The 18,735-nt window shown below is 42.6% G+C and overlaps 1 protein-coding gene across 1 annotated transcript in view; it reads right to left on the bottom strand.

Annotated features, from left to right (window-relative positions):
* fstl4 (follistatin-like 4) overlaps positions 1-18,735 on the bottom strand; it is a gene marked incomplete at both ends in the record, with an annotated part of 174,002 nt that overhangs the window by 10,950 nt on the left and 144,317 nt on the right. Inside the window, 7 exons of the mRNA XM_083986585.1 lie at positions 1,411-1,560; positions 3,392-3,510; positions 4,798-4,824; positions 6,858-6,992; positions 10,249-10,410; positions 13,292-13,412; positions 17,890-18,056. Coding sequence (XP_083842711.1) covers positions 1,411-1,560; positions 3,392-3,510; positions 4,798-4,824; positions 6,858-6,992; positions 10,249-10,410; positions 13,292-13,412; positions 17,890-18,056 — 881 coding nt within the window. The remainder of the gene's footprint in view (positions 1-1,410; positions 1,561-3,391; positions 3,511-4,797; positions 4,825-6,857; positions 6,993-10,248; positions 10,411-13,291; positions 13,413-17,889; positions 18,057-18,735) is intronic.

The following is an 18,735-nucleotide window of genomic DNA, read 5'->3' as shown; positions in this document are numbered from 1 at the left end:
TTGACTTGGACCTATTTCCTCTCATCCTGTATCACTGTATAAATGATGCTGACCCTGGGAAGAACCCCTGAGGGATTCAGTCTCTAAACAGCCGTTACAGGCAAGATGAATGGCGCGGCAGCCAGCACCCACCTGGGCACCATATTGTTTCAAGCACTTGAGGTGTATTTGATTTATTTCACCTCGCATGTGGTCTTCTTATTATCAGCGGCAGTTCAATCGTGTGTCAAACTGTACGTACCAAACACTGACATATCTCCAAACACCGGCTAAATAGATTAACTAGGTTTTAATGTTTCTTTTCTCTAGTTTTTCAAACACTAACCCTGTTTAGATGCAGTTGAATCAGTGACCTCCGAGTTAGATTTATGCTTTTCTGTTTGTGTTTTCAAGCAGTGAGGGTTGGCTGCGCTCGTACGAGTGTAAACATCCCAAAATCCGATAAGAAGCAGAAAGAGAACTGCTGACATGATCATGAACTCAGATGTAGTAGCACAAAGGATCAGCTCCCACACAGCAAGGAAACACCACACAGTGGGCAATGTTCCTGTTGTGAGCACAGTTCTTCCTAATGTAGCCCATAATCTAATTAAATAATGTAGATAGTTAACAATCCCCTCTTTGATTTTAAAAGTAACACAAGGTTGAGACTGTGTCGAGCATGCTAATGTATGCGCCTTACCTTAGAGCGGATCAAATGCTTTTCCTCTGGTGCTTTTGGTTTTAGAAAAGCTTATTTAAGAAAAAAAAAGAGAAAAACCTCACCCCGCTCTCCAAGCTCTTTAAATGCTGAGTAAGACTCTGGCTGCAGCTCAACTTATACTCATATTGCTTCATCATGCTGAAAAATCCAAAGCTTGACAGGCCTGTGATGGCTAGCTGTGGCTCCTAAGCTAAGATTGGGAACAACTCTTGAAAAAATGAAATAAAATTGGAGACGTTTATAAAGCACTTTTATCCGAGGGGATTTATAATTTGCCTGACAGTCATTCACATTCACCCGCTGGCGGCAAAGAACTGGTCTGAGCACTGGGAGAAAATTAGGGCTCACTATTTTGCCCAAGGACACCGTGGTAGTGGAGTTAGGGATGAGACCACAAACCCTCTGATTAGTGGACGACTTGTTCTGCTTTTCTCGCTTCAGCCACCCCGAGAATAAAAGGTGGAGAAAAAAAAAACCCCAAGCTCAAAATCTATTAAAGCAGCAGTAATTGTGCAGAAACCTCAACTTCACCTTCTCCGGTTTACTTTTTTCATTCAGAAAAAGTGTTGAACTTTTCCAAACACTTAACTTACTAACACCAGTATGCAAAATGTTCTTCTGCACTTTTAAAACTTGCAGATGAATAACTTCAGAGATGTTTTATGTGTGTGTGTTTGTGAGACAGGCCTGATACCTGCTGCACCCACCTGCACCACCTTCTGCGCCTGGATGTCGACGACCAGCAGTCGGCTCAGGAGGGGCTGGGTCACGTAGATGTACTTATCCCTGATGTTGACTGCTGAGGACCACACGCAGCGCTGCGGTGACACCCCCTCACCTTTAGGGCACATCTCCTCCTGGGAGGAGCCGAGCAGAGAGAACAGAGGGGATGATGGAGGGAGGAGGAGGAGGAGGAGGAGGAGGAGAGGAGGAAAAGGTTGGCAGGATTCACTGCTGTGCTACAGATCAGCCGTGTGAAGCTCTTCCCTCTGTCATCCATCACCAGTGATTATGTCTGGGCTAAAATTCAAAATGGTGGGTTATCTACTTTCATCAGAATCAAATCATGGAGATATGATCCCATCGTGGAATTCATTAATTATTCAAACAGCCATGGTGCCGCTTCTGATTAAATCATAACCCATGGACCACAGATCGCTGCATTGAATCCAGTCTGTCATTATTGCAATATTGAAGTTGGGGCCACAACCACTAATTATTTTAATTAGGAATTCATCTGTTAATCTTAATGGTTTTTAATTAACAACACATTGTTTAGTCTTCATCGCTTTGTCCAAAAAGGAATGAAAAAATCTGCACATCCTCACTTTTTTAAGGAGCTAAAACCAGTTAATTTTTCCTCTTTTTCATATTAAAAATAATTAATTCATAACAATCGTTCATTTTTCTGTCAATCATCTCATTTGATTATTAAACGCTGTTCTCGTTGTGCTGTGAAAATGTTAACTCGAGGCGAGACAGAGAAAGAAGAAGAAGAAGAAGGGGGATTTGTGTAGCTCCTCTCAATTCAAAACACTTCTCATAGGACAATAAAAGACATTAAGATAAGATTAAATGAAACACACTTTAGTACAGTACAAGTAGGCATACACAGAATTTGAAGAAGGGCAAAATGAAATGGAAGACAAAAATAAGCTACAATTGAATGAGACAGATTAATAAGGGGAATAAAAACCAGAGCACAGCTGCATTAGAGTGCAAGATATGAATAAATAGTCTTAAATTTAATTTAAGAAAAGGCAGAAAAGCCTTCGACCTTGAGTTAAAAGGACTATTAATATAGTATTTTCAACCATGTCCCACAGCACTGAAGGTCCTTACTGTTATTACAGATGTTATACTGACGATGGAGGTTTCTGTGCAGAACCAGTGTTTTCGTTTTTACTCTAAAGTTGAAAAAAAAATCACCTTTTGCATCAGTTTGAAGTAAAAACATCAACAAGCTCAGAATGTGCTGCTGACTCCAGTAACACCTCACCTCCACCGGCCCTGCAGCCAGCCATCTTTGCTGACTAGACATTTATACACACACCCACACACAGTATACATATACCGCCATGCAATCACTAATGCACACACACACACACACACACTAAGAGTGCATTTCAAGAGTTTCCACCTCCTCTCCACCTCCACCAAAGTGGTGAAACTGCTGTTTACAGCAGGAACTGGCTAACACATGGCTTATTGAGTTTATATTGATCTCTAATACAATTACAGACTCCTGTAAAACCTAAATCCCTCAGAGGAACAAGCAACTTTTACCATCTAAAGCCCATTGCTCTGGGAGAGGGATGTTCTCCAGTGGATTAAAAACCTTAGGATGTGTAGTATAGACTCCATACGGTCTAGTGCTGCGAACCGTTGACTAATGGACACGAGTAATCCCATTATAATTAGTGAGGTGAGGAGACCCGCTGTGTCACTGGGAGAGGGAGGAAGGATGGCCTTCATTTCAGCTGAGTGAGGGAGTGCAGATAACGTCAGACTGTTAGAGGTGTGCTTAATGTGATGAATACACGCCACCGTTAATGTAAATACACAGTGGTCTCCTCCTGCACTATATATAATCTCATCTTTAAAGGCATCTGCTCAGCATGACCTCCTGACTAGAAAACGTGACGCTGGTTGATGAAATAAAGTCATAAAGACATTAAATTAACTTACATAGGTAGCAACAATCCTCTCTGTCCGCTTCATGTGTCTCCGGATCTCACATTCACTGGGCTGCAGGACGGTGATGCCCTCGTCAGAAAACACGTAGAACATGTTCCCCACACTCAACCCTGAGGAGACAGGAAGACGGAGACGACTGGTAAAAAAAAAAGAAGAAGCTTTTTCTAAAGAAGCATCACAGAAATTAAAACAGCAGTAAATCCAACTCCCTCTCTTATCTGACGTGTGTGATGGACATTTCAATTTCCCCGCCCGAGGAAACACAGCAGCCGCGCTCCTGTTAGCATGCTATCATGTTAGCGGGGATGGACAGTTTGTGGCTGCCAGCCATTTTGACAATGCCTACAAAGCTTCCTGTCAGCAGCAACACGTCCACGACGTTACTGTAGCAAGAGGCATCAAATTAAAGACACTGTCTCTCCACGAGGGAAGACGTTTCACATCTCGTCTGCCGGGTGTAAACAGATGCTGATGATGTAGCAGGGATCACAGACCGTTCGGTTCAGCCGTTTGGACGAGCAACAAACCATTAGTGCTTTCAGGAATCAGCATCACACACCAGCAGAGATTAAAGCATAAGCACATATACCAGCAACATTTGGGAAATGCATTCGCTGACAAAAACCGTAATGCTGATTGATTTGTCAGACTGTTAAGAACTTATTTCTTCTCTATAACGCTGCCAGATCAAACACGGAGTGAACGCTCCGCAACAATATGAATTGTGTCAGAAAGAAACAAAAAACAAAACATACACACTAAGCAATCAGCAAAACACTGACACATGCAAACAGACAGACACAGAATAAGCACTCACTCGCTTATAGACAATAAACACAAGTAAATTGAACTGGCAAATAATCTAAATGTTTACCCCCCGTGTTATAAACCACTCTGGCTGCTTTTAGTGCTGTGGTAACACTGACATGGTGATATATATTTATATGTGTATACAACAGATTGTATTTGTCTCATACTGGAAACCGCAGTGGGGTTTTTTGGCGCTACAGTGACTGCGGTTATGTAGCATAAAGAAAAGGATGGATATGTAAACAGCCGAAAACCACAGAAAAATGTTCTTCTTGTAACCAAACACACTGTGGTCGGTGGTGTTATTTACAAAAACTAAAATTCCTGCTCGTGTCTTAATGCCCCCCGCCCCTCCCTCCCCCTGAAAAAGCCAGGATGAAACACCTCGGGCGTGTGAGGGGGGGAAATGCAAAACTTGAGCAATTCTGCTGGAGAGAAAGCAGCTTTGTGATTCTGCCGGACAACATGGCATCAACATCTAAGTATAGAAATCCAGCTGCAGGCCCCGGAGAGCTGCGAAAACATGCACGCCACGTTTTCTTATTCACAGGAATACAAAGGCATTTTGAGGCACTGTGATGTATTACCTTCTTCTCTCCACAGGATGTTCGCAACTGCAGAATCAGCCGCGGCACAATGGAAAGGACAAGGTGGGGGAGAAAGAGAGAGAGGGAAAAACATGAATTTACCTTAAGAAAACAGGGACAGATCTTCAGAGGAACAGAGGAGGGTGATTTCTCTTGTGCCATGTCAAAACAAAATGTCTTTGACAGCTACAAAATGTTCCTCACTGCTGTTGACAGGACCATATTTCTTCCTAAATCAAAGGTTTTAGGCGGAAATATGACTTGTCTGGAGAGATGTCATAGATTATTCTGTTTCATTTCAACCGGCCCATTAAGCTCTTTCCAGATAGCGAAAGTTAAGATGCCATAATGATGCAATCTAATGAAAGATCGAAAATCAAAGAAACATTAAATAAGTGATTTGATTGTCTACAACCGTATTTTCTCTGTGAGATCGCGACATAATTTGGGGTGAAGTTAGAATAGAGAGACTTATCCAACCTCCAAAATACTGTTGCAAAATAAGTTCAACTTCTGGATTGACTCTGTCAAATTGTGTTTTTCCTGGATGAAAGGGATGAAACTGTTTCTCAATCAAGTTGTTCCCCAGTGATCAAACACCAATATTTCTGTCTTTTGAGATTCAGAGCAATCGTAGGTGTGGTTCATTTTACAGCATCTAAAAACTCTTGATATCAGCAATAAAACTTCTGAAAAACTTCTGACACTCTGGTTGTGTTGAGTGGGAGGACACGAGGAGTTCAGGTGCTGCGCCTGTCTTCTCCGACTTTGACACCGCGTGAGATGAAACGAGCGAAACGTCACGCCCGGTGTTCACTTTTGTTTCCCCCGACACCTGACGTCTGTCAGCTGATGACGTTACCAGGCGGTTATTGTGGAGTCGGATCTCGGCATTAGATGAAGAGATGCCAGGCTGAACAAGCTCCACCTTCGTCAGTACATGTAGATGTGCTGCACTGACGCTTCATGCTGTCAGGGATGAGGGAAACGGCTACAGCTAATCTCTATGATGCCAAGCAGATTTTTTTAAAGAGGAACTATGCAAGATTTTTTACCTTAAAACAGCTTCAGAGTTATTGTGATGCTTAAATGACTTGCTACAGGGAGAATAGAGGCTTGTTGCCTTCCACCTAGCTTTTCTTGGCTGAAAAAAACAACAACCATGCAAGATCAGAGCCTCTGACCCGGTGTCCCAGCAAAGGAGGTGGATCGGACTACGCACAGACCTAACTTACAGGTGGCCATATTGCATTGGTCGACTTGCTCTGACTCTGGCTGCAGTAGATGGGTGATCCAGTCATCTGCACTGAAAAAAACATTCATAACTCTGCGGAACTTTGTCTGTATATAGCTATTACTTTTATCTATTTGCATAATGTTACTTTGATTGAAAAGTACTGTGATTTTAAGTATGCAGTATCATAACTGCATTTCTGACGTTCATAACAAACCAAACCGTTTGAAAATCGGTCGAAAACTGAGCAAGTTGGTTGTTTTAGTAGAACATGCACCATAGACATACAGTAATGTTCTGAGGGAGCAGACTGATGCAAGGTGATGACTCTGTGTCATTGGGCAGCAGCGTCAGGGGAGTCATCTAGTCTTCTTATACAGTATATATCTATGGTCCCAGCTCTCATCTCACAAGAAGCATGGTCTGCTTTACGGCACTACGACACAAACACACCCAGTAATCTGTAATCTCTTGCTCACGTTACTGTCCTCGGTAGACATCGCTTCATGGATTGCCTTCTCGCTGGCTTCGTTAAAAACAAATGGGGGGAGGGAGGAGGGTTAGCTGTGAGTTTTCATGACGGTGCAAACATGCACTCCGTAACTGTAGGGGGAGCTACGTAGAGAAAAAAAGCGACCGGACTTGCATAGTTCCCCTTTAAATACCTTAATTTGTGTGTTTCACACCTTTACGGTTTGTATTAGAAGCTCTTTTCTTTTTGTGTTTCTTATGAGTCTTTGGAGATCATACTGTACTTAATTCCAACTCTGACAGAGATACAATCTTGATGTTACTGAGCAGTTCCTGTTCGGTGTGTGCCACTTACGTGTCTTCTTGGCCGAGTCCTCCACAAACAGAGAGGAGATGTCCTCGTCCACTCCCACCTCGTTCTTGGCGATGCAGGTGTAGGCTCCGGTGTCCTCGTACCGGACGCTGCCGATGAAGAGCTCGCTGCCGTTCGCTGCAGGAGGAGACGAGACAAACAAAGAGTCACGACTGAGTCACTGGTTGTTGCACCGAGCTCATAGGAAATACAGTACTGTACTTCTGCCTGAGACATCTGAACTCCAGCTCACAAGAATCTCAACACGGAAAGTAATATCCACTTTTCTTATTTTCAGTAGCAGTGATGTCTAGGTAACCATCACATACTGTACAATGCAGTGTTGTTTTCCTGGAGCTGCGGCGGCGGTGATGACAGACGGATGTGACAGGTGATGTTGACCATGTTCAGACTCGGAGGTCGTCATCAGATGTTTGTTGTAGCGTGGGCTGTGTGATGTACAGCTGCACTCTGATCCTCGCTGTACTGTATGAAGCGCTACATACATCACAACAACAACAAACACTCTGCAGCCTGGCAGGAGTGAGTGATGCGTGTCACCCTGCACTTTGTTGTATACGAACATTAAAGGCAGCTGCAGTTTTCATCTCTTTGTGTACATCTCCGTAGCACCTAAACAATAATAGTACACTGCTCTGAAACAGCTGATGTTCACTCCCTCTCTGCTGTTAGATATTGTATTTCTGCCTCACACCTGCTTCCTACCTGCTGCACTTTAAAGTCATCCTACTATACTGTAAGCGCTCAGCTTCCCGCAGCGCCACAAATGTGCCAAACGGTAATAAGGCACGCGCTCATTTTTCACGCTGAAAATCATCTCTACCTTCTGATTCATGCCTACTGGGTTGTAAAATAACAAGACATTACAGAAGTTGATGCAAAGCTTTTCACATTAGTGAAATGTCTTTTGGATTCTGATAATAATTCTCTTTTATCAGGGGAAACGTGTGTAATGCTTTGAAGTGAAACTGCCTTGAAGCGGGCCTTCATAGAATGAGACACCACTTTAATTACTTCTAATTCATAATTATGTTCAGATCAATTCTTATTGAAAACCACTGAATCAACCGCTCATTAAATTAGTCTTTATGGCCTTATTTGCAGTTTCGTAGCAGTGCATAATGACAGGGGTTGGAATAGTTTTGTCTTAAATTGTAACTTTTAGTACTTTACTATAACAGCAAAACTGCTATAGTCACTATTTCAATATGAACAACAGACTATATGAACACCCTTTATGCAGAGGAGAGCAGTGACCGGCCCACAGATAATTAAAACCTGACTCTGCAGTTCCCTTTACCTCTATAGTACGAAGCTTTACAGCATCTTTTAGCTCATTGTCTTAGTTTTCTGGACTGCAGCTTAAATGCACTGGATCTCTCTCTCACCACTGGCTGCAGTGGAAAAGCTCCAGAGCACCATCGTACTGTCCTTTACCTGCTCAGCGTCCACCCAACCAGGAGACACACGACTTAGGAACAACCAGTACAGTAAGTGAGTCTGTTGAAGTGTTTTTACCACCTCTCAGTTAAAGTTCATCGTCATTCAACATGTTATGAACTTGAAGGAATGAAAGTATGTTACTCAGGTCCAGCAGCGGATCTAAGAATATCAGAAGAATGTAAAGAATGTTTCTCTCCAGTAAGTCAGTATATGTTTATAGACTAAGCGGCCAGAAATACTTAAGCTTGTATGGGTGTTAAATGTAAAGTAGCCCATTAAAATCCCTAAGTGGAAATAAAGTAACGCAGAGTCAAATGTCAATCACCACTTCAATGTGTAAAAAAAAACAGCCTCTGGATGTGTCAGCGAAGACTGAAGCTAAAAAGGAAAAAAAAAAAAAGAAGATCAAATGGTGATCTGATTAAAAGAGTAAATATGTGGCTGCTGCTCTCATTCTGACAAATATCTCAAACCAACACTTAACACACTTCAGATCTTTCATCACATCTGAAGGACAAGTCCATCATTGTCCACCAAAGCTGCTATGTTTCCCACCATTGTGTATTTCTGAAGGAGATCAGAATACACCAACATCAGGCCCCGCTGCTCACCTGAAACCATGTTGTTCGCTGCCTTCACAATAATTATGATGAACTTTACTCATAATTGTCACTAAATAAGAAAAGGTCAAAACATTAAGCTCACTCAAACACACGCTGGAGGCCATAAATTCTTGATTAACAAAGGATGCGATTATAGTGATTTATTTATTGAGCATTCTTCCCAAAATGCACCTGGGTCCAAAAAAATTATAATAAGTTCTCAAATGTCAGAGGTTTCCCCCCGTAGCTGTGTGTGCTCTTTAACGCACTGAACAGCAACATCAGGCTCGAGTGGTTTCATCATCACTGGACAGTTTCCTCTCTCTCTGCTGTTGAGCTGTGGTTTACAATCCAAACTCTCCTCCTCATTATCAGCTGTCAATGTGTGGCTCAGATTTTACAGAGTTCAGCTGATAATGTGAATAAAGACAAAACCGTGTCAGTGTTATATCAGTGGGAATTAAATATCTAATCTCACCTCCGATCTTTAGTTGAACCGCGGCTACAGTAAAACGATCATCTCCACTTTCTCCACCTCATTCCTTTAACTTTCCCTAAATATTTTTGATGGAATAAATAAGCACAAATTACCACTGTGAGTTCGGCGCCCCGCCTGATGTCGTTTCCCAAGTTAGTTTTGCAAATCTGAAGCCGCATGCACCTGGAGTGTTTATGTGCTGGTGAACCTTGCAGAACCTCCCCTGTTTGAGTGTCTGAGGGTTGATAACAGGCTATTACCACCGGTAATGACCCACACATAGCCAATAAACTCTCCCTTAATGAGAACTAGGCCATAAAAAAGAAAAGTCATGCCTCCTTCTCTCTGATATTGGGAGTGTGTCTTTTAAAAACGCTCTTATAGCCTGGATAAGTAGCTGCCATCCCCTGACATGCAGCGGATCTCATTCTTATTTTCACTCTTTTGATCTCCCCTTTTCATTCACGTCTGGAAAAAAAGAAGTATGTTTATTTTGTCTAAGGAGCAATATGAAGAGGGTGATGCAATCCTGGTTTCATCATCTTGGTATATGGAATGAAACTAAATGGAAATCACAACAGCAGATAGATCTCTTTTGAGCTGCACCACTGACTGTTCAATAGGGGAAAAAAAGGAAGTTGCAGAGAACACCACCTCCATTTTCTGGCTTTGTTTTCATCGTCCTCTTGGCTTATAAAAAATGTTTGCCGTAATGCCCTGCTGCAGTGTGTTACAGTGCAGTATGCCCTTTTGCAATTAAAAAACACTGCACCAACGACATGTGACATTACAGAACTGTATCTGCTGAAACACATACGTAATAAAGCTTAGAGCACCAACAGCTCCTCACCTATGAGAGAAAGCTGTTTGGAGGATCTGGGCAGCAGGTCCATGCCGTTCTTCAGCCACAGGAGTTTAGGATTTGGGATGCCGTCGGCGTGACAGTGAAGGCTGGCAGATACACCCGGCTCCTGGGCCTGTGTCTCTGGATAGACCAGGATCACTGGAGGGACTGGACGCACACAAACACAAACACAAACAAACAAACAAACAAAAAAAAACCAAAGACACAAACAGAAAAGAGAGAGGCGAGTGAAAACATAATTACACAATGTTTCATGGTAGACTGCAATTCCTGCGGGAATACAGCACAAACACCCACAACGCGCGGCGCACAGACAGGGAGAGAGAAGGGGGGGGGGGTTTGTCTCCCCCCAGCATGGAATATATTCACACATAACAAGAATCCAGGAGCTCTGAGGCGGCTTTTCTTCCAGCTCGAGTCCTGCATGAAATAGATGCTGGACGACCTATCTGCCACTTAGCACCTCCTCTGGGGAGAGGGCCGCAAATGAATGTGGGGGAGTCGAATGTAAGGTGAGGGTGGGGGCGGGGGTGGGGGGTAATGAAATATGAGGTAATAGTTTACATGAACAGGTAAGCTGTCGCTCTCTGGTTGGGATGCAGGATCACGCTCTCAACTCTGATGGATCCTTTCTCTCTCCTGGAGCTCAATCATCTCAACCTCTCACCCTGCTCCTCAACACTAATGTGATATTAACTCTCTATTTGTTGCTTGTTTGATCTTTTACTTTCTTAAATCACTTCCCCTCCTGGTTTACAGAGGCTGTGTATCTATTTTATATCTTTTTTTTTTTTATCTATCACATCACTTCACTTCTCACCTCTGTGCTGCACCTGCGGCCTGTCTGAAGGTCCTTGTAATGTCATCTGTCTCTCTTAATGTATGATCTCCTATATCACCTCCACCGTTGCTATCGAAACAAGACTTTTCTCTATGTGTGTTAATATAGAAACACTCTTGACCAGCACTGATGCTATAGGCAGGGTATTACAATACCACAGATGGACAACTGGACTGTAACTAAGGCTACTGCAGCGATGCTGGAGCTGCAGTACAGAGCTACAGTACTGTAAGTATGGCTGTTATTGCTTTAATAGCACAACAGGATGCAAACCGCCCACTTAGTTTAATGTTGCACTTGGCTCCTCTCAATTCCACCTTATCTCACCTCGTGTTATCTCACTTGAAATACCTTGAATCCCCAACACAAACATTTGGTAATTGTGCTCCCCTGATAACTCATCCTGCAGGACCCCGGTCTGTCTCCATGACTCCCCTCCTTTAGTTCAAGGTAAAATGAAGCCGCGTTTCTTTTCAATTAGCATCTCAAGGGGAAAAAAAAAAAAATCAAACAAAACAATCACACCTATTGTCTTTTCTTATTAAAAGAAGCTCAATTGAATACTCTTCTCCCCTGCTTTGCCTGTCTGTCACCCGGAGACAACTGCAGAAATTAGAGAGGGCAGTATCTTTGATTTGTTGTTACAAGTGGGAGGGGTAAGGGTGGGGGGGCTTATAAATTTTTTCCTCCATAGATTTTCTTTGGAAAGGTGCCTAGTAATAAAAACTGCAGGTAGAGGAGACAAGGCCCCTTTATGCATCTGATTAATAGTGTATGTGCAAGACAGCGCTTTGAAAAGTTCAGTATTTTAGCTCTAGCTGCTTCAATCCACTGCATAAAATCAAGAGACTATGCAGCGTGCACACACAATTAGCTTTTAGCCTTATGTAAGTAATGACATCATCTGCCATGGACAGAGTCACTTTGATGCAACGCTCACTCACTTCTTCAAGGCTTCGTAGGAGGATCTCATTAATATTCAGCCGCTGTGTTACAATAAAGCAAATACTGAAATTATTCAGTGATTGAGTCAATGACAGGAAATTAATCTGCAGCTAATTTGATAATTGATTTATCGCTTGAGTCATTTTTCATGAAAACATGATGAGTTTCTAAATGAGAGGATTTGATGCTTTGTCACATGAAGACAGAAACTTCACATCTTTGGGTCTTTTGACTGTTTGATTGACATGTCATGGGATTTTTCTTTTCTTTTCTTTTTTTCTTTTAACAGACTTTGACATTTAACACCTTAAACAACCATTTTTGAAAATTTGGGGCTCATAAATCAATAAAGAAAAATGAGCCGTAGTTATAACAGAGAAAGGTGATTTAAGAATCAAAGCACCACTCCATCTCTTCAAAGCTCAGGTTTTCACCAAATACTGAAAAAAACAAAAAAAAACACAATGAGAGATTTTTCACTTTGTCTAAATTATTCATGCAGCACATTAACACTGCAGCACATTTGACAAATCCAGCGACTCCCTTCACATTAGTTTCACTGAATTAAAAGCAACTAACAGTCAAATGTGTCAAGTCAATATACAACAACTGAAAATCTGTAGAGGAGCTGGTGGTTCAGTCGGATCTGAACAATTATGTTTTTTGCTGCTGTTGCTTCTCGTCTTCGTCTCAGAGAAGCGACATCAAAACTCCTAATTACTCTCTTGACGTCATGATCTTATATTTTCTATACACGTCGTCATCTGTTTGTGCTGCGTCTTGCTTTTTTCCATATCTCCCTCCTGTAAGCCACTTATTTACTCCACCGCTCATATGTTTGTCATTAATTTTCCTTTGTTCGGGAGGACAACAAACAAATAGGATTACACGTTTCTGTGAGGTTAATCTATTGCATATTTACTGCCGAAATTACAAATAACATGAAATTCGAGTGAGTAGGTAAAAGTCTGAGAGCAGCTGTGTTTTCTCTGCAGTGAAAAAGCGATCAAACGATTCCTTGAAGCCTCCCCATCCACGGCGGGTCGACAATGAGTTGCACTAACAATGTCTGTGGGGCGGGAGGGACAGTCAAGGACACGTTGGACGCTATTGAGACACTCGTTTTAACCAGAAGGCTCCAGGTGTTTGATGGAGGCAGAGACCACAGAGGAGGAACCTCAGAGTGGCACAAACAAAAACATTTTATCCAGAATGTGAAGTAAGAAATGAGCCACTACTGACCATTCACCTGCAGCACATGTGTCTGATAGAGGTCTTCATAGCCGTAGGCATGGCAACTGTAGTTCCCCATGTGGATCGTTGTCACCTTGGTGATGTACAGGGAGCCGTCGTCCCCAAAGTCCTGCAACACAGGGAGGAGATGGAAGTTAGAGGTGGTGGGGAAAGAGGAGGCGAGGATGGAGAGAGGGAGCAGCGGTGAAGGATGGGGGGCAGGAAAGAGCCACGGGGAGTGAGGGAGAAATTAAGATAGCTTGATAGAATACATAAGGATGCGTGGAGAGAGGAGGGAGAGGAGGGCGAGGAGGGAGGAGGCACGTAGCAGCAGGGAGTGATGGGAAAAGACAAGAGAGAAAAAGAGTGATGTGAAAAGGAAGAGAGACCATGAATCAACTGTTTCCCTGTTGAGCTGCAGCGTGCGTTGGGGAATTTGATCCTCCGCTCTCCCCTCATCACACTGCCTCAGCCTGATAAATGGCAAGGGTTAAAAATATAAAGCCCATTAGGTTGATGAATGGAGTTGGTTGTTGTTGGTGCAGCATCCGGCAGTCACCAGGGGGTTTCCAGCCACAGCTTAGGGTGGATTAAGGTATTAAATAGTTTGCTGTCCTACCAAGTGGCACAGCAGATGTCGTCCTGACGCTGCTCTGTCTTGACATGGAAACCACAAACGGCTCTGGAAATGAATGTGACCTGACGGAGGGTCGCTTGGTGACGGGATGAGAAATGTGAAGCGATTTAGCAGGGAGACGGACGGGGGAGTTTAAACAGCTTTCGAACGTTCACAATTTACAATTAAGGTGAGAGATACGGCGGCGCCAGCGAGGGCAATTAAAGCTGAAATGGCCATTTGGGTTTAAAAAAAAAGACTGTAATATATCTGAGACATTGTGCCAGATATATTTTATATAAAAAATCTGAACTATCTGTTATGGTTAAAGTAAAAAAAAAAGAGGTTTCGGCCAAGATGTCTCCTGAAGACTGATGATTCAATCATCATTCACGGCACATTCACTCACAACTCTACCTCCACTGTCAGTCACATAATAAGACTTTTTCTTTTGATAAGCTTCAAGACAAACTGTAATCGAAAGATAGGATTTTATTTCTTTGACTGTGTGAAAATATTTTCACTATGAAACCAAAAGCAATAAAAGTGAATCTTGGAAGTCAAATACTGTATGAGACTTGGCGCGTTGACTCTGCTGCTGTAACTGGGCACAGTGCGTTTCATCATTGTGGGTCTATTGCTGAACAATAGTTTGTTCTTTCAGCATCAACTTGTGAATCTCGTTTCTGGTGCAACCGCCGAGTTCAGACGAAACAAGTCTGACTTTTATGATGAAGCTCAAACTGTCGAAGAAATACAGTATAGAAGTTGTCTTTGACTCTGATCACTGATCCTGTTGTGACCAAGACAACATGGTGTTTGTTTGTTTGCACAGCTTCTCATACAGTAACAAGCGAGCCATAAGACTCAATTATTCTAAGTCTGAATTCATGAACAAACAAGTCAAAAAATAATCAATTTCCTGAATGGCAATCCTGTTTTTGTGATGGAGAATCAGTGGGAGAACGGGTGAATGAATGTTTAACTTGCTTTTTAAATGCAAATACTACATTAATGTTAATTTAATAGTAATAATCATTTCTTTTTCAAAGCACACAGAATAGACAGTACTAATGCAATAAAGCTTGTTTATACTCAAGAGCTATAATCATGTTGTTTACTAAGTGGTTGCAATGCACACACAAACATAAAGCAGCTGTGTAATGACTTTTTATCAATAATACAAATCTACATTATTAATTTCAATTCTGCATTAATCCGCATACAAAAACACTTTGCCTGATGCACCACAGCAGCTACAGAATAAGCAGATTGTTGCAGAACCTGTCAAAATGCTTCAACATACACAGTGCAATTACTGCTAGAACACAGCTCGGCTACAAAATGTAAAACACCGATGACTGAGGGTGAAAACCACACAGGAATAGGAGAAGAGAGGAGACGTTGTGGAGGGGATGAAGGTGAATGGAGAGACCGAGACACAGACAAATGAGGCTGATTGTGTTGGAGGCTGAGCTCTCAGGTTTTCGGGGGTTAGATGCCAGAGTGCAGAACGATTTCAATCACCACTGAGTGAAACTTGTGAAAACAGGATGACTTTTCATTCAACACAGTTCAATAGAGGAAAACAGTGCGATGAAAGGACAGTTTCCTCTTTGGCCTCAAACGCATTGGGACTTGAATAAAACATTGGAATTTAAAAAGAAAAAGTTGTGAGCTACGTAGTTTCTGACTATTTGTGTCTTATTTTATTCCAATTTCACTTCTACTAATGGAAAAAATGTTTCATGAATGTAGATTTTATTGGAATGAATACATTTATTTCAAGGATGTATGATATCTGCTGACTTAAGCCTTATGCATCAACCTTATGACAAATTAATAAGTAGATATTTTAAAAATGCAAGACAAGCCTGTGTGCAATATACTGTAAATCCAAGCATCTACTTGTTGATGCGCGCTGAGTTCATTCATGCTCTTGTTCTTTAATGGCTTATTTATCCTTTATTTATCCAGGAAGTCTTTTAAAGTGCAGCATCTTTAATACAGGAGGCAGCTGTCCAGGCGGCTAAATCGACCATCTGGCAGGAGGAGACTTGGCATATTCCTTTAAATAGGCAGTTTCTCTTGTTTCTCTCTGGCACAGACATCATGTGTCAGTGCCACACAAAGTACTGAGGTTATCACTGCTGCTCATTTAGGGGTTTTTGTTTGTTCTGTCTTTGACTCGACTCAAAGAAGAGAAAGTCAAAGGCTGCACTCTCCCCCCCCCCTCCTCCTCCTCCTCCTCCTCCTCACACATCACTGCACTCTGAAAATTCATTATGCACGGTCAAGAGCCGGAGGGACCTGTGCTGCCATCACCTCTCCTCCAGTCTCCACCTTAACACTTGACATTGTTTATCGGCTCATCATCGCAGCAGACCAACAAGGCCGCTCATTAACATGCAATTAGTGAGTTGTGATCCGGTGCTGGGTAAAGCAAGGCCGGCGCTGTGCTGTCACCTGTGCAGATGTGTCTAAACAGGAGCACGGCCCACAGTTCATTAAACACAGAGCAGGACATTGTTTTACTCTTTCATGGTGGTGGCAGCGGCGGCGGATGGGGAGTTAATTCTGCTTCGTTTTATTTCCTTTCTTGAATCGTTTTTTTTTTTCTTCTTTTTTCCTCGTTACTACGTATTTCTCAGCCACATCTCCTCTCCTTCCTTTTGTCCTCTCTCGCTTTACTGGTCGCTGATTGATCATCAGAGCACACAGGTATTGTTCTCACCTTCTCAGTCTGTGTGTGTGTGTGATCCTGAAGAAACTAAATGTACTGGAAACAACCACAGAGAGAAGCTGGTGGTGTTTATATCAGTGGTGTTTCAATAAACTGGTAAATGTCATCAACTGCGCACGGTGGCACAGTGGTTAGCACTGTTGCCTCACAGCAAGAAGGTCCTGGGTTCGAATCCCGGGCCGCCCAGGTCCTTTCTGTGTGGAGTTTGCATGTTCTCCCCGTGTCTGCGTGGGTTTCCTCCGGGTGCTCCGGTTTCCCCCACCACTAAAAACATGCCAGCTAGGTTGATCCTCCAGTCAGTGCCCCTGACCAAGGAACTGGCTCATAATCTGGAGTCGGTCCCCGGGCGCTGCACCGCGGCTGCCCACTGCTCCTCAGGGATGGGTTAAATGCAGAGAAAGAATTTCACTGTACTAGCTGTATATGTGACCAATAAAGTACCTTTACCTTTACCTTTACCTTTACTGAATTTTAGCCCTTGAGTGCAGGATGAGTCACCAAACATCGTTTTACAGGAGGATAAGATATGATTTAGATTTAGATGTTAAAATACTCAGATAATAATCATAGCCTATAACAATCCGGCATAAATTTAGCAAATATCAACAGATAAATTAACAATTAACATGTGGACACAGGATTAAAGCTGGAAAATACATTTTTCATTTCATGTGGGCTTTAAAGTCTAATTAATTAGTTTAAAAGGAAAAGAGACAAACAAGTGATATCATTATTATGTTGATTATTTTTGGATAACATCATTATTACCATGTCTTCTATTGGATATGATGAGTGTGCTGTGAAAATCTGAGCTCTAGTTGATGTATCTGGTATCACAGTCATGCAAGATACAGTTGTGACACTTTGCAGGTTTGCAGCTGGGATTGAAGGTGGATGTGCTCACGTGCGCTCATGTAATAACGTTGGAATAACCACTGAGACTCACAGGTTGGAGAGTCAACATGTCGAGCAAATGTTTGCCGACACCTGTGAACCATGACGGCTTTAATACGTTAGGCTTCTAGTTGAGTTGAGGTTACCTTGTCTCCTTGTGGCCGTGCATCTATATGACTCTTTTAATAGTATTAGTAACACTCGTCCGTGCATAGGAAGAACAAAAACAAATGCACCCTCAGGGATTAAATTCTAGGGACAACCGACCAACATGAGTTTTCAGTTCTCATGGCTCATGTTTGTGGGATAAGGAACAAAAAAAAAAAATCAAGATCCACAACAACAAAGACTCACGTTGATGTCCTCCAGGTCCAAGAAGTTCAATATGATGCCGTTCCGCTTCCAGATGATCGGTGGGCGCAGCGTCCCCTGGATGGCGCAGGTAAGGACGGCGCTGAGGCCCACCGTTACCGTGGAGACGCTGATGCGTTGGTCCTCTGCCAGGCTCAGCTGGACAACCTCTGTCGGGAGGAGAAGAAGAAGGGAGATGATGATTGGTGTTGGGGAGACGGAAGCAGAAGAAGGGATGACAGGGAGAGGAGAAGAGTGGAAAAAATGAGCAAAAGAAAGACAGAAAGAAAGAAAAGAAAGAAAGAAAGAAAGAAAGAGGGGGGGAAAGGGGCAGCAGAGAAAATCACAAATCAGAAAAGTGAGTGCTGATGTAGTGGAACTGTAGCCAGGGTTAATACATTTCTAAGCCTCCATCTCATTATTAGTGGAGCGAGGAGGATAAACAGCTGTCGAGGAGTGAAGGATATCCAGTGAGAAAAAAAGAGACCATGTGTCAGAGGACACACAGCCTAGCCAAATATCATTCTTCTCATTAAGGGAAATTTATGTTCATTGAAATGGCCGTCCAATTCAATTCACCTTTACGGCAAATTAAGAATTATTCTTCACCGGTTCCCCCCTCGGCGCAATAAATACTATCTGTCAGAGTGTGGCCGGGGCCGGATCACACAGTCACTGCTACAATCTGGAAACTTTCTGAACCTTTGTCGCATCGTCACTTTAAACCTACGCTGAACCCAGAATTTTTAATTAGACTTTAAAACAGTGTCTGTGCAGAAAAGTGGCCTGTACAGTACATCGGTATGTAACACGCAGCCTCACTATTAAATCTATCTCATGACCTTTATT

Source organism: Trachurus trachurus, assembly GCF_905171665.1.
Source record: "Trachurus trachurus genome assembly, chromosome: 14".
NCBI classification, from domain to species: domain Eukaryota; kingdom Metazoa; phylum Chordata; class Actinopteri; order Carangiformes; family Carangidae; genus Trachurus; species Trachurus trachurus.
This window is presented reverse-complemented; position numbering and strand designations above follow the sequence as displayed.